General features: G+C 48.2%; 1 protein-coding gene across 1 annotated transcript; it reads right to left on the reverse strand.

Annotated features, from left to right (window-relative positions):
- Window positions 1-12,483: 12,483 nt before the first annotated feature.
- LOC123950304 (RING finger protein 225) lies at window positions 12,484-13,686 on the reverse strand. Its single transcript, XM_046018058.1, has one exon. It carries the CDS (start codon window positions 13,603-13,605, stop codon window positions 12,592-12,594), a length of 1,014 nt encoding a protein of 337 aa, XP_045874014.1. The 5' UTR covers window positions 13,606-13,686; the 3' UTR covers window positions 12,484-12,591.
- Window positions 13,687-16,434: the final 2,748 nt, after the last annotated feature.

Below are 16,434 nucleotides of genomic sequence, written 5' to 3' on the forward strand. Positions count from 1 at the left end.
TTCAGTTTTCGCAGCGCCTGGAGCATCGCCCCGTTCCCCACTGCATTCTTCAAGACCAAGCTGGAAACACTTTCTTGTCCAACATTATCCCATTCGATCATCCATTAACTCCTCGGAAAATTCTCATTAAGTGCTGAGGCTCCTTTGCTCACTGGTCCCCTCCAGGGTCTCAGACACCTGCAAAGCTAGTTCTTAGAGCCATTTCCTGGGAAAGTTTTGATTGTTTTATCCCACCTCTTATCTCCAACTGAATGGTCAGTTGTCTTCTGCTGTGTCCTCAGAGCAGGTCACAGGGTTGGCACGCAAGTACTTTCATTCATTCCGCACATACTTATTAAGCTTCTACTCCATGCTGTTCCAAGAGCTGGACTACACTAGTAAATGAAACAGATCAAAATCCTCCTTCCGACAGAGCTGATGGTCCAGAAAATAGCTAAACAGAATATAAATGGTCAGAAGATTGGTTGCAAGGATGAGGCTCAGCACTTGGGGGAGGAGGAGAGGGGAAGGAGTGTGCATGGACCACGAGAGTTGGGGGGTGGGGTGCTATTTCAACCAGAGAAGTCTGGGCAGCTCCTCTTAGGTAGCTTACTGAAGAAAGGGGAGTGTAGGAAGGAGCATGTGGTGGAGAAGTCCAAAGCAATGGAGTGAAGGAGCTATATACTACTACTGTAGTGAAAGGCAACTGTCCAGCAGACATTCTGAAGTCCTGGCAATTTGGACAGGCCCTGGCCATCCAAACCTATAGATACGTTCTGCCAGGAAAGAAGCAGTTTTGGGGTCTTCTTGGGACTCAACATCCCTCTGGAAGTTCCCCCACTGTCCTCTTTCTGAAGACACTTCCTTCAGGGTATCAAACCAGTGACTGAATTTTCTCACGAACAGGTGGAAGCTTCTTAGAGACCAACCCCCTCTCTGCCTCTGGGAGTAAGGCAGATGTCACTGTTGGAGGTCAGGGGATTGGGACATTCTGATCCTAGAGAACCAGTCATCATTTTCCAGTTGGTGGCTTTCATGAGATAAATGGAAAAGAATGCGGGACATTCAGGAGAAAGTCTTCACAAGGCTCAACAAATTACTTATATAAAGGCTTTGAGAACATTTTCCCTGAGGAGATTTGGGACCAGGGGACCCAACAGAAAAAGTGGAGGCAACAGCCAGTTGCCTGCAGTGGGGGCTTGGAAAGAGGCCACAGATCTCTCAGAACAGTGTACCAATACACCGCCCAGCCAAAGGATTAGCCGTTCTTGTCACAAAAACTACTGATGTAACGAAACTGGATGAGATATTTGAGTTCCCTGGCCGAAGAGAAAACAGAAACCGTGTAGCTGTGGCCGACGTGAGCAGGCTCATGGGAAAGGGAATCCCAATGGCATCTCCAAACCTGAGTTCTCTGTTTTCAAAGCTGGCTGAGAAGGTTCTCAGAAAGCCCAGGCTGCCCTGTCACAATGGGGTCATATGAGTCACCTCTAGAATAGAAATGATACTTTCAGGTCCCTCAGAACAAGGTCACATTTCCCTGGGGTGAGGGCAGGGGTTGCACTCTACTCCTCTGATTGGTAAGGAAGCCCCAATTTCAGAAGAGCAAACAGTGTGGTTTCATCAGGGTAGATGACCCAGGAAGGCAAGATCCAGACCCTGGGGAATTCAGGAACAGAATGGCAGGTCACCATGGGAGATAGAAATGAAAGAAGCTTTTGGAGCTTAAAAAGAAGGAAGTGCCACAGAATGAAAGGTTTGGAGCAGGGAGGGAAAAAAACCCAAAACTAAAAAAAAAAAAAAAAAATGAAAACTTCTGGAAAGACAGGATTGTTTTAAAACTGGCAAGGGTAGAGGAGGGATGGAGGGTGAGGGAGGGAGGGATGGGGGGAAGGGAGAGAGGGAGGGAGGAAAAGAGAATATGACCAAATGCAGGAGAAACAGTATGACTAAGATATTTCTGGAAAAAAAAAAAGAATCCTAATTGATGTCGGTCAAGGTGGGTTCATACTAGACAACAATGAATGACTGTTTCTAGTTTGAAAGACACATTTGCACTGGAAGCAATCTGAATTCCCATTTCACCGGTCCAGAATATGTGGGCATGGAGGGCATACTCTTATATTAGGGGATAGCAGGATATAGGGGATTGAGAGGAAGAAAAGGACATTAGGACGGAAAGTACAATAGTTGTAACGCTACTATGTGCAAGATATGTCATATAGACCCTTACTTAATATTATTGACTTAAGAATAATTCTAGGGGCGCCTGGGTGGCTCAGAGGGTTAAGCCTCCCAGGCTTCAGCTCAGGTCATGGTCTCAGGGTCCTGGGATCAGCCCCACATTGGGCTCCCTGCTCAGCGGGGAGCCTGCTCCACCCCCCTGCCTTTCTGCCTACTTGTGATCTCTCTCTGTGTGTCAAATAAACAAATAAAATCTTTAAAAAAAAGAATAATTCTATGTCCTTTGCTCTCAAAGTCTTCACATTCTTTCATGTTAAAATTAAATGAAATAGAGGTTGGGTTTTGCCAGTTTATACACTGAAGAAGTGCGGTGCGATGTAAGGAAGGATGGAAATAAGTGAAATTAACCCTCAAGACAAACCCTTTTAAAGTCTCAGTTATGTTAAAAAAAAATACAAATCAGGTCTCAGTTATGAAAGTGCCAGGGTGGGGCAATCAGGGAGAGGGACTCCACCCCCTCCACATGCCACCACAGGTGGCCATGCCATCTCTCAGCCTCCCTCCCAGGATTCAGACCACACTTTCCAGGAGACTTCTCTGAGGACATGTCCAGTGCCCTGGGGTTGGCAGCGTGAGAGCTCAGAAGGCTTGGTGTACCTTGAGGCAGTTGCTTGGATTCAAGCTATTTTGGGAGAACTGTAAATATATTAGGGAAAACATAAGTCCACTTTGACCAGTGACACTAGGACATTATCATCACATAAGTATATAATAGTAATATTATATAATCACACTAGATTACTATTTTATGGTTATTACTATGATAGTCTATTATATGTTATAAAATGTGATATATGTATTATATAATAGTAATAGCTTATATTTATTGAGCATTTTGAAGGTGCTGGCATTATTCAAAGCACCTTACAATTTTACAATTTACCTACTTCTCCAAACAACCAGATTATATCTAGTTAAAAAGAGGGAAGGGGGGGGTGCCTGGGTGGCTCAGTGGGTTAAAGCCTCTGCCTTTGGCTCAGGTCATGATCTTAGGGTCCTGGGATCGAGCCCCGCATCTCCCCCTCAGCAGGGAGTCTCCTTCCTCCTCTCTCTGCCTGCCTCTCTGCCTACTTGTGATCTCTGTCTGTCAAATAAATAAATAAAAATCTTTTTTAAAAAAGAGGGAAAGGGGTCACAGAGAAGTTAATTAATTTGCCCTAATCACACAGTTAGGAAGCGATAGGGCAAGGTTAATTTTTTAAACATTTTTAAAAAGATTTTATTTATTTATTTGAGAGAGAGCAAGAGAAAGAAAGAGAGAGATCACAAATAGAGGGAAGGGTAGAGGGAGAAGCAGACTCCCCATTGAGCAGGGAGCCCCATGGAGGCCTGGATCCCAGGGTCCTGGGATCGTTACCTGAGCTGAGGGCAGTCGCTTAACCGCTTAACCGACTGAGCCACCCATATGCCCTCGGAACTAAGATAAACCCAGGGCATTATATTGCCAGTCCTGTTCAGTTAGAAAGCCCTGATTTCTGGGTTGCTTACCTAGCTCAGTGGGTAGACAATGTGACTCTTGATTTCCCAGTGGTGAGTTTGAACTCCATCTTGGGGGTAGAGTTTACTTTTTAAAAAAATAACATTTAGGGGCACCTGGGAGGCTCAGTGGGTTAAAGCCTCTGCCTTCGGCTCAGGTCATGATCTCAGGGTCCTGGGATCGAGCCCCGCATCGGGCTTTCTGCTCAGCAGGGAGCCTGCTTCCTCCTCTCCCTGCCTGCCTCTCTGCCTGCTTGTGATCTCTGTCTGTCAAATAAATAAATAAAATCTTAAAAATAATAATATTTAAAAAATGAATTAAAAAAAAAAAGCCCTAGGTTTCCACCACTCTGATTAGACCCCAAAGTGATGAGATCTGGGAGCTGCCCAAATTCTTCATCTCTCCGTTGTTTGCTTTGCTCTGGTTGTAAATAAATTCCAACTAAAGTTACCTTTAATGTTTCTGGAAGGCACTGATCTACCTTACCTCTATTGAAAAGAATGTGGAAATTTACTCCACCTCCGTCTTCTCTTTTAAAACACACTCAACGATATAATCCCACTTTTAAATTTTTGCTTATTCTAAACAAGCCCCCTTTCTCCCCACCACCCCATAGAATTTATTAGCCTATAAATAAATGTATAGACTGGCATCATCCATCTGCCTCTGATTCTGGCCGGACAAGCGGTAGGCCAGCTGAAGATGTGCAGAAAGAATCCAGCTCTTCTTGGGGCGCCTGGGTGGCTCAGTGGGTTAAGCCGCTACCTTCGGCTCAGGTCATGATCTTGGGGTCCTGGGATCGAGCGCCGCCGCATTGGGCTCTCTGCTCAGCAGGGAGCCTCCTTTCCTCTCTCTCTCTGCCTGCCTCTCTATCTACTTGTGATCTCTCTCTGTCAAATAAATAAATAAAATCTTAAAAAAAAAAAAGAATCCAGCTCTTCTTGACTCCCTGAAGACTGGCTCTGTCTCTGGACCGTGTCATCGTTGGGGCTTCTTGAGTTCCTGCCAGGCGTCTAACCCAGGGGCGAACCCCGCCTTCTGCTGGGCAGGTGGTCCTGGAAGGTCTGGGGTGGGAAGCTGGCCTGGGGCCTGCAAGGGAACTCCAAGGCATTGACAAGGGAAAGCTAGGGACTCTTAAGGTACTCCCAACTGCTCCCTCAGTCCCCTCACGTCCACCTAGCGCTGGTCCGCGGACCCGACTAGGGCAGGGTTTGTCGTGACATCTTTTGCGTCTCTGAAAGCCGTGGCGGGGGTGGGTGGGTGGGGAGTGGGGAGTGGGTGGAGGGGGAATGGGGCGGATTTTCCAAAAGCCCTGAAAGCACAGAAAGAAGGAAGGGCTGGACTAACGCGACTCCGCGCATCCCCCGCAGGCTACACACCCACCGCACTCTCAGTCTCTTTTCTTCTTTACCCCTGTATCTGGGGGTTCTCCGCTATTTTTTAATAGTTTCGAACTCAGAGCTCTGAGCCGGGCGCGGGGAGGGTCCCGTGGGCACTAGGGGACTGTAAATACACCATCGGACCATAAATTACAGACCCTTCAGGCCCTGCAATAGGGTTGAAGCAGTCACAAAATCCGGGACAGTAGGGCTGAAGACCAGGTTCCAGACAAACACAAACAAAACAAGCTGAGCGGAAATGTTGGGTGCCGGAGTGGGGATGACAAGATGCTCTGCAAGCCGGTCCCCATCCCACCCGTGCCACTCGAGTGGGCCCTCTGAGAGGGTCCTTGCACCTTCGATTTCCACCCGCGCCAGTGTCTGTCCTTCTGGGTCACAACTGCGCGCGGATTGCGGGGCGGAGGACTGGGGCAAGAGGGCTCGAAGGGGACAGGCTCGAGTCGTTGGTCCAGCCGTTTGGGGATCAGACTGTCACCCCCGAGCTGCCTCAGGTTCCCTCCAGCCCAGGAGGCTGCAGGAAGATAAGGGACATAGGTTAGCCTTAGGAGGCGGGATTCCACCGAGCGACCCGGGGGCCGCCCCCAGGGAATCTGTTTTGGTGGCGGTCCCCGGCGGTTCTCGCGGAGTAAGCCGCGACAGCCATCAGCGCTCCCACGAACCCGCTTTTCCCCTGAGAGTACTTTGGCCCAACAGGGAGCCACCACGGGCGTCCTCATCCAGGGACCTCCCACCCACAGCGGGCAAACTGGGTCTCGTAGCAAATCCATTTACACCTGGATCCAAGAGCGTGGAATTAATTTGCACGCTGAACGGCTGCTCAGAAGGGTCCTTTAAAAGCATTTAAAAGCTCTCCTAGTGACTGTTTTAAAACATGACTCTGCTAGATCTACTCAAACATCCATCCTATTGGCGACCAGCAGATTCTCCCTCAGCTGTCCCTGGCAATGACACCCACAGCTGTCACTGGCAAGGTTTTGATAATTTAACCTCGAGACTTTCCTGGTTATCCACATAATCTGCCCCCAAATCCCCTCATTTTCACTGAATTTCGATGACTGGGGAGACTTGGAAAGCACTCACCTATTTTGCGGGAAGGGGGGAAACCCACAGAAGGAAGAGTCCCGTATGGCCAGCCCAATCACCCAGCCCTCGTTAGGAAAGATCACAGCACACCAAATGGGTATGCAAATATTTGCCTAACTTTCCTGGGAACGCAAAGTCAACAGGAGTGGGGGTGGGGGGAAGTCAATGACCAAAGCAACGATTGCATAGTTATCCAAACTAGTTATCTAAATCATGACCACTTGGAAAATCCCAGCATTGCTCCACCATCTCCCAGTTTCTAAGAAACCTGGTGGGGTTTAGTTCATTAAAGTGAGATTAAGGAGAAGTTCGCATTTCAATAAAAACCTTGTGAAATACAATGGCTTTCAAATCTTGCTGCACAGTATAATCACCTGGGGTGCCTTTTAAAAATACTGATGCGCTTCCCCTCCCTGCCAATTAAATACATGTCTCTGGGGGCCAGTCGAGTACTTTGGCTTTCTTTCTTTTTTTCTCCCAAGTTCCAGGTAATTCTAACCAGTGGTCAGCATTGAGAACTTCTGCTAAGGTTCCCATCAGGCAATAAGTTTGCTGTGTGTGAATTTAATAAGTAATGAGCTCTGTAGACAAATCATTTGCCTTGCAGAGATTGGTCCCAAACATTCTTCCTAAGCAGTAACTGTCTACTTCTCACTTGGAGTTAATCCTTCCTTCAAACTACAAGTCAGGTGCAATTGTTTTCTACCACTTAAGTTTGACTATAAAATATTTTTAAATGCACACACAGACGTATAAATGTGTTATTTCTATATGATGCATATAACTCCGTCATTGTGCTAAGAGATATCTGAGCGACCCAGGAATTGCCATGGTTTTTGAAATAGTAACTGTCAAAATAATGGTGTTCTGTCCTTGAGGGATTAAACACTTCCTCTCCTCTTTATTTGGAAAAAAAATTTTTTTTAATATTAGGGCTAGGAGAAGCTTTTTGCGTATCCTCTTTCTTCTCCCTTCAACATTCCCCCACTCCACCCCATGGAGATGCGGTATTTCTAAACCAAAGATAATCCAATTTTACATGCAAAGACTTTTTTTTCTAAAGGAAGTGTGCACATTCTTCCTGAGCTCCTAGGAATATTCTTGGAAATTGGATGTTGAATACTTTTATTTCCATGAATGTATTTTATAATCAGGAATGGTGGTAAATTTATCACAGAAAAAACTTGGACATTTTAGTTTTGCATAAAAGAACAGAAGCTCGGGGGCGCCTGGGTGGCTCAGTGGGTTAAAGCCTCTGCCTTCGGCTCAGGGGCTCAGGTCATGATCTCAGGGTCCTGGGATCGAGCCCCGCATCGGGCTCTCTGCTCAGCAGGGAGCCTGCTTCCTCCTCTCTCTCTGCCTGCCTCTCTGCCTACTTGAGATCTCCGTCTGTCAAATAAATAAATTTAAAAAAAAAATCTAAAAAAAAAAAAAAGAACAGAAGCTCGGAGTTTGAACGATGGAGAGAAACATGCTTATGGTATACATACCAAAATTTTCTTAAATAGACAATCAAAAGAGATCTAGCCAAAGATAGATAAAATCTCTCACACTTTCTTCACTCATAGGACTTCAGATTAAGATCTGGCTGCAGTCATTCTTAACATTAATTTCAGAATTTTTTTTTTCCTGAGGTAAGTATTAGATATTCCCAAACTTACACTGCAACACATACAATAAAAACAGATGGTTTCAAAGGGGAAAAAATGTAAATGCATACATAGCAGGGATGCAGTTCATTTCCTAAGACATGAATTTAATTAACTTTGCATCATAGCAGAAATTTAAAACACAAATATTAGCTAATGGGAAAGAAATGATTAAAGAGGGTGATCTGGATCCCAGACTAATGGGGGATTACTCAGCTATTAAGATTATAAACTTAACAAATCAGTGAAGGATAAGTTATTTAAAATGGCAAAGACTGAAGTATTAAAACGGAAAGTAACAAATGATGAGAAATTCAGATTCAACATTGTGGGAAATTTCACTGCAACGTGAACATGTCCCATCAATGCAGGGGCAGTGATGTTCATGCTCGTGAAGAGAGGAAGCCGAAAGGAGGAAAGCCTCGTGAAGAGGAAAGCCTCAAAACCTCACAACGCAGAAAATGATTGGAAATTGAGGCCAAATGCTCTTCAGTCTCTCCGGTGTCTTCTGTCACTGAATATAATGCACTGAAGATATTCACTGTGATGAACTGATTTTTCTCAAAAACCAAAGTGGTTGTCTGATATATTTTTTCACATTTCAAAAATCCTTATGAAGTCAGGGAGGGGTGGGGGAAGCAACTGTTTACCTAAACCCCACAGGGTCTGTTGAGTTATTAAGAGGTAGTTTGAGTAAGGGGAGCCAAGTTGCTTAACATTCTAGTCCAGGGGCTCCCACGCAGCCAACTCAACAGACTAGTTATCTGCCACTTACCATATGCTGAGGGCCGAGTAAGGTTTTATGAGAAAATCCGTGACCAGACTAGGTTTCTGCTCTTATTTTTGCATTCTGTTTGCGGGAGTTTGAGATAAAGCGTGTAACGATGAAAGAAGATCCCTACAGACAGTAATGAGTGCTAAGAAGAAAATAAAACTGGTGGGTAGTTCCTTGCAACAGAGTGGTCAGGGCAGACCTCTCTTGGAAGGTCATATTAGACCCTAGGAAATCTGAAGGAAAACAAGGCCACGGATCCACACAGGACTTCAGTTTCCAAAGCATTTCTACTTACAAGTTCTCTTGTGCATACAAGTCCTGAAACCCACCCCATTGAGGAAAGCAGGGCTGATACTTGGTGTCCCATCTTGTAGCAAACGAGTCCAAGTCTCAAAGGGATTAAATTAATTACAAAAGTCTTTCCAAGAAGGAGAGAGTCCCTACTGACTCACATCTCCCGGGTTACCAGTCTTTAGACCCCGCATCAGTGTTCTTTCTAGATATGGACATCGTTTGAAGCACAATGATAACTCTGACCTGCAGCTCCAGAACCTAAGTAGAGCTCGGGCCATTGGAAAGCCTGAGCTCTTGAGCAGGTGTGCAAACCAGACCAGGGCTGGCTTTTTATAGCGACTTTATTGGCTGTTAACACCCATGAGCTAGAGATGTGCCCAGAATTGAGTCAAGCTCTTACAAGAAGATGAGAATTTCCACGAGAAGGGAGAAAAGCACTCCGTTGCCGCCACGAGCCCTCTCTACAACTCACTGACCATTTCAACAATTATTTTTTTAAACTTCCGTTTTGTCTATCTAAGGTGCTGGTGTACCAGGACTTCTCACATGATGTAGGAATGACTAAAGCACTTAAATGACCTGTCATTTAATTCCTGATAAGGAAGTCAGAAATTAGCAATAATATAAAGTCAGCCAAGAAAGAAAGAAGGAAACAAACAAACAAAAAACTTCACCCTGTTTAGGTACTGAACTACTAATTGCATCTATTTTGTTTTAAAGTATTCTAACTCAGGGCGTCTGGGTGGCTCGGTCATTAAGTGGCTGCCTTCTGCTCAGGTCATGATCCCAGGGTCCTGGGATTGAGCCCTGCATGGGTTCCTTGCTCAGCAGGAAGCCTGCTTCTTCCACTCCCACTGATTATGCTCCCTATCTCACTGTCTCTCTCTCTGTCAAATAAATAAATCTATAAATAAATAAATAATTCTAACTCAAATTTCTCATTACAAGAAATTTACATGTGCAGCCTATGAAAGAAGCGAAATGTGGCTTGTCTTGTGACTGAGGCAATTCAGATATCTTTCTAGTTTATGAGGAATAATTCACTTTAGGTCGTTGGTGTATCTTCCTCTGTGGAACATAAATAAACTCTCTAGGAAGCCAGCTGGTCCCCGAGTAACTTTAGATAGACTTCCAGGTTGCCAGTTTGAGGGAGTGAAAGAACAAACGTGTGTGCACACATGTACATATTGTTACATCCACAAAACCAAGTTCTGTTACTAGCACACATGCACACGTAGATGTGTGGATACACTTGCACAACAAAACAGTTGTGAATATAAACAACCTCAGCATTGGAAGTAAACAAAAAGTAAAAGATAAAAATGAACATAGAAGGGGCGCCTGGGTGGCTCAGTGGGTTAAGCCGCTGCCTTCGGCTCAGGTCATGATCTCAGGGTCCTGGGATCGAGCCCCGCATCGGGCTCTCTGCTCGGCAGGGAGCCTGCTTCCCTCTCTCTCTCTCTCTCTGCCTGCCTCTCTGCCTACTTGTGATCTCTCTCTGTCAAATAAATAAATAAAATAAAATAAAATAAAAATGAACATAGAAGTAATCCAAGTCATTTGTCGGAGGTATAAACAAATCAAAACTAGTCTCTGAAATGCACCTCCTAGTATTAGGAACATAAAACCATTAGGAACCTGAAAATATTCATCAGAAACTGAACACAAAATCCGACAACAGAGTTTAGTTTTAGTGGACGTTATATTAGTGGGTGGGTAAGCTGCTGCTTCTTTCAAAATACAACAGATCTCCCTTGCCCTTCAGGAGTCCTGTTAAACCTTAGAAATAGTGCCATAAAATGCCCACCCTAGCAATGCACATTCCTCCCTTGTGTGAATTATTTCTCTCAGCCCCATTCAAAATGTGAAATTAGGATTTGGATGGGAAAGTGTATTTCAAGAAAAGTGCTATACGAACAATTTGGAGCATGAAAACAGGTTTTTCTAGAAATGCTTCTTGTTTTTATTAAGACAGTGCAGAGATAAAACACACCATATTGCAATTCCTAAATTGCAGCCATACCACTTATCAATGACCAATAAATTACTTCACTCTATGATAGACACAAATGCTCCATTCAAATTCAGTTAATAGAATAGTGTCAGGATATCATGCAGACAGCTTGCATAAACACATGAGGAATAATAGCATACCCTCAATCGCTTCTGTGATTTCTAGACATGAAAACTTTGTCTTATTCCAAATTTCAAAAGATGGAATATAGAACGTTTTCATATAAAATACATTTGGAACAGTGGGGGTTTTTTTTCTTTAAAAAGGCATCTAATCCACTTGCAACATACACTCGCAACTCAGCTTTTTAGTTACAAAATCAGGTAGATACGTATTCTTTTTCATCTAACGTGACCAATGTGAACATCTCAGTGATTTCCAATAATAATAGTTAAATTCAAAATATTTTCCTGATAAGTGTGATATATATTTGTAATCAAAGGAAGAAAGACTTGTCAGTTAAGACATGTGACTTTCGTCTTTGGGAGCTATTTTCTATTTTATCAGATAATTGAAAGTCAGTAGTTGTTTCACAGTATAAAATCTTGAATCAATTACCAACACGCCTTTATTTTCTGCTCCTTATTTTGAAATGTACTTGGACTGGAGGTATGGGAGAAATATTACTGTTTATCAAACACTTTCCTGGAAATTTCAATGCACAAAATTTCCAGATTAATACATCCTAAAATAAATTATTTTTAGAAAAATGAAATTAAGAAAAAAGACGGAGGAAGCCTACAGTTTATATTCTGCGTGAATAGCTTTCAATATCTTCCAGGTGGGGGCAACAGTAAGTCAGTTTTGAGAGGAGAAGAGAGATCGGGCTCTTTAAGCTCCCTGAGTCCAGTTACAGAAGATGAAATGATTTCCTAGTAGTAACAACGTGAATAAAACCACCATAAGTTTCCAAGAGATGGGACTTCTGCACTCCGCCCGGCGGGAGCGGCAGGACCCACCGCCTAGCGCGAGCCTTCACCTCTCCATTCCGCGGACTCCGCGGCAGCCCGGGCGCGCACGCGCGCTGCGCACCTGCCGGGTGGGGGCGGGGGGTCGCCCAGCTGCGAGCGGCTGCCGCGGGCCGCCGCCCCACTCTCGCTCTTGGTGCCCCCGGGCGGTGGACCTCGCCCTCGGCGCCCCGGCTCCTTCGCCGTCCAGGACCGCCAGGAAGCAGGGAAAGCCTTCCCTCACGTTGACATCTCATTCCTTCTTACTCTGGACAATTCAAGTCCTTTCACAACAGCCGCAGACGAGCGCGCGCGCACCTCTTCCCTTAAACTCTCTAGTCGCGGCCGCCGGAAAACCAGCTCTCAGGCCGGGCGGCGGGGGTCCCACTCCTTGTGCTCTCCCCTTGGCAAATCTTCGGGCTCTGGGGAGGGACGGTCGTGCACTCTGGCGAGGACGAGGGTGGTGCGTGAAGCGGCGGTTGACCTTGCACAGTCTGTGGAGACGGGACTCCCCGGCAGGATCCCCGCCTCCTCGGTTTCCCTCTCCGACCCCGCGCGGAGGAGGCGGGGCGTGGGAGGTCGGAGAGGCGCGACAGCCAGGCCCGGAGGTGGCCGGGCGTCCGGGGCCCGCATGGAAAGGGCAAAGCTCGAGCGCGCGGAGCCGGAGACCCCTTCCTCTCTGGCGGCGTGGGGCTGGAGGTGCCGGCGGAGGCCCGGCTTGCGGCCAGGCTACGTGTAGCTCCTCCGCCTGCCGCCGCCCGCAGCAGCCCGCGCCCTCGGGCCACCTCCGCCGCCCCCAGCCGAGCCCGCGGCCGCGCCCTCGGGCCGGTACTTGAGCCAGCAGATGACCCAAGTGACGACGACCGAGAAGAGCGCCAGGATGCTGGCCACCGACAGGCAGATGGGCCCCACGGGCGAAGGCGAGGGCGACCCAGTTGCCGGGGCAGCGCCAGGGGGCGCCCCGCCGCCGGGAGGTACCCCCCCGCCGCCGCCGCCGCCGCCGCCGCCGTAGTGGTTGACGAAGATGAGGCCGGTGAAGAGCAGCACCACCATGGAGAGGAAGGAGAAGACGACGCACACGCAGCCGGCGGTGAGCGCGGCGCGCTTGCAGTTCTGGCAGCTCTCGTAGGCGCCCGGGGCGCGCAGGCCGGCGCGGGCGCGGGGCCCGGGGGCGGCGTCCTCTGAGGGCGGCGGCTGCGGACCCGGGGTCGGGGCGGCGGCTGGCGCGGCGCGGCGCGCGGGCAGCGGCGGGAGGCGGTCCTGGGGCAGCGGGTCTTGCGCCGCTCGCAGGGCCAGCGGGAAGGCCTCGGCGAGCTTGGTGTTGTTGGGCAGGCCGTGCACGCGGCTATCCGGCAGCGGCGTGCGGTGGCGGCACACGGGGCACGCGATGGCACCAGGCGGGCCGTGCCAGGGCGGCGGGCGCAGCGGGCGCTCAGGCGCGGCGCTGGCAGAGGCGGCGGCGGCAGCGCGGAGCTGCAGCTGGCTCAGGCACTCCTGGCAGAAGGTGTGCAGGCACGCCAGCAGCTTGGGCGCGCGCCGGTCCGCGTCGAAGTAGTTGTAGCAGATTTTGCACTCGTAGTCCTCGAGCGGAGGGAGGCCGGGGACCGTCACCACGGCGCTCCGAGCTCCCGCGTCCCCGTTGTCCCGGGCTCCCGCCGCGGCGACCCCGGCTCCTGCCGAGCTCCCAGGGCTGCTGCTTGGGCTTCGCTCGCCGCCGCCGCTGTTGCTCGCCGGCGCTGCCATGGCATGATCCGCCCCTCATCGGGGGCAAGGTGAGGCGCCTTCTTCCCCCTCGGTCGCCGCCTCGGTTCCCGGCGGGGAGGAGGCGCTTCTGCCTCCCCCCTCGGGCTGCTGTCGCCTGGCGGGGGAGGCACCGCTAGCTGGGCCGGGCGGGGGCGCAGCGGCGACCGCCTCCCCTCCCACCCCCTCCCTGCCCGCTGCCCCAAGGCACGGGCGCCTCGGTCACTCCCAGTCCCCTGGCGTCTCTCTGCCGTCCCTCTTGAGCCTCTCAAGGCCACTGTCCTGGTCCCTTTGGATGTCAGTTTTTGTTGGACTTGGAAGTGGAGGGTTGCTGGGGGGCGGTGCAGGAACGAAATCTGGGGTGCTGCTGCTTAAGGATGTGTCGCCCTTGCACACACCCCCCTCCCCCTACCCCGCAAACAGACAGCGGGTGGTGGTGGGAAACCTGGTCCTCCTTTTTCCTTCTTCCGCTTCCTCGCCCTCCTCCCCCTTTATCCTTATTCCGTGTTTACTCCCCTTGGTCTGGGGCTGAGTCCCTGGCGGAGCCTCCTCTCCCCCCACCAGCAAGAGCTCACCGGTGATGTAATGCGGGACCCGCTCAGGGAGGGGAAGCAGCAGCCTGGGCAGCGGCGGAGGCAGCGCTGGTTCCTGTCCTTGGTGAAAATCGTGATTTCATTTCTCTGTCCAAGGTCGAAAGCCAGTAATCAACCAGATATTTACACTTTCCACTTTGCATTAGCAAAGCCCCGGTAACCCTGCAGCATTCACAGGCTGGAAGCGGCGGGCTGGCATTTTCATTTCACCATTTGGAGGAAATTTTGGAGCTAAACGGTATCTTTCTTTCCCCGTGAAATATTGCCTGCTGAGATTTAAGGAGGCACAGAGACACAGACTCATAGTCAGGTCTTGCTGATCTTCTGGTGCTGACCACAGGGGAGGAGGTAGCTATTTCGCTGGTGCGCAGGCGTTTATGGAGGCAGCAGGGGGAAATGTTATTGTCAGGTTTGCGGAATTGAAAGTCCGGGTTAAACTAGCCCCTGGCACCATTCGCCACCTTCCTCCACTTAAACTTTTAATATGCAAATGTAGAGAGCCCCAAATTCCTTGAGTAACCTAGGATAGAGCTTCCTGATTTATTATAACTAATGGAAGCCGCGCTGGGCAGGTTAGCAAGAAGCAGTACTTCTTGAAGGAACACCCAGTAGAATACAGGACTAGTGGTTGTGGGGGACCATCCAAAAAGTGCTGTTCAGATATTCCTAACCACAAAGTTCTGTTCCCTGTTTCTCCAGGTTGGACGTTCCCCATGAAGAGAGAACCACAAGGGAGAGGAAGAGGATGGTTCTCTGGGTTCCTAAGAGATGGGAATGTTTCCACTTTTTCTCCAGGTTCTCTGCGGAAGGCAGTAAGATGCTCCAGAGAATGTTTGTGGAAAGGACAAATGAACGGGGAAGCAGATGAAGAAAAAGGACAAAAAGAAACTGAGAAGCCACCAAATGCAGGAATTGTCATAAACAACTAGTAAGTTTCCATGACATTTGAGAGTAAATTTACTTTTTACTATTGATGAATTATGAATGTGATAGATGTCTTAAGTGTGAGGGATCTTAGGAAAACTCATTAAAGACCCTTTAGCTATCCATTTCCTAGTTTCAAATTTTATAAATATGATTTGGGGTTAAACTCTTTCTTCTTAAAATATATCATTTTGTGATGGGGGCTATGATGAACAGAGCACAGGATGATGGGACATCAGGAGAAGGCCCTCATCTGGCCTTGGAATATTACAAAGTTATGCAAACCAACTGCTCAGTGAAGTAACTGGGTGCCTGTCCTTCTCTTTCCCTCCTTGAGCTGTGTGATTGTGATGAGCCTGGAATCGTGCATTTTAAAAAAGATTTCATTTATTTATTTGACAGAGAGACAGAGAGAGAGGGAACACAAGCAGGGGGAGTGGGAGAGGGAGAAGCAGGCTTCCCTCTGAGCAGGGAGTCCAATGCAGGGCTTGATCCCAGGACCCTGGGATCATGACCTGAACCAAAGGCAGACACTTAACAACTGAGCTACCGAGGCACCCTTAGAATCATGCATTTTATGTGCAGTTTTAAACTGGGTTCTTCTACTCAAGCCCTTTCTAAATTTTTTATTTCTTATTTTTAAAAAGATTTTATTTATTTATTTACTTATTTGAGAGAGAAAGAGCATGAGCAGGGGGAAAGGCAGAGGGAGATGCAGACTCCCACTGAGCAGGGAGTCCAACTTGGGCTTGATCCCAGGACCCTCATATCATAACCTGAGCTGAAGCAGATACTTAATCCACAGAGCCACCCCTCTTCTACTTAAGCCTTCATTGCCCCTTACTGAGAAGAGACATAATGCTGATGTAGGAAACATTTAAAAACGGGGCATGGGGGAAAAAATAAGCACAGAAATAGGAGAACTAGTGTGTATTTATGTCTTGTCCTTCCCACCCACCCAGTTCCTAGGACAGAGGCAGCATCCATGCCAAAAGGGGATGGAAAAAGTGTTATGAAAGTCCACATGTCTGCATTGGGCAAAACAATGGAAGATTTTGAATTTTCACTCAATTATGAATTCTCAGCATTGGATGGGAGAATGGAGAAATAGATAATGGGGCTAGAGCAGAGTTTCTCAGTCTCAGCACTATTGAAATTTTGAGCTGGAGAATTCTTTGTTGTGGTGCTGATCTGTGCATTGTCAGATGTTTCATGACATCCCTGGCCTCTACCCACTTGATGTCAGTATCAGCCCTTTCCCAGTGGTGACATGGGGGTAAACTCATCCTGGGGGGGTATACTTACCCCTGCTGGA

The sequence above is a fragment of the Meles meles genome, chromosome 9, assembly GCF_922984935.1.
Source record: "Meles meles chromosome 9, mMelMel3.1 paternal haplotype, whole genome shotgun sequence".
Lineage (NCBI taxonomy): Eukaryota > Metazoa > Chordata > Mammalia > Carnivora > Mustelidae > Meles > Meles meles.

Coding starts and splice junctions, on each gene's coding strand:
- LOC123950304 (XM_046018058.1), bottom strand. CDS start 13,605: ATGGCAGCGCCGGCGAGCAACAGCGGCGGCGGCGAGCGAAGCCCAAGC.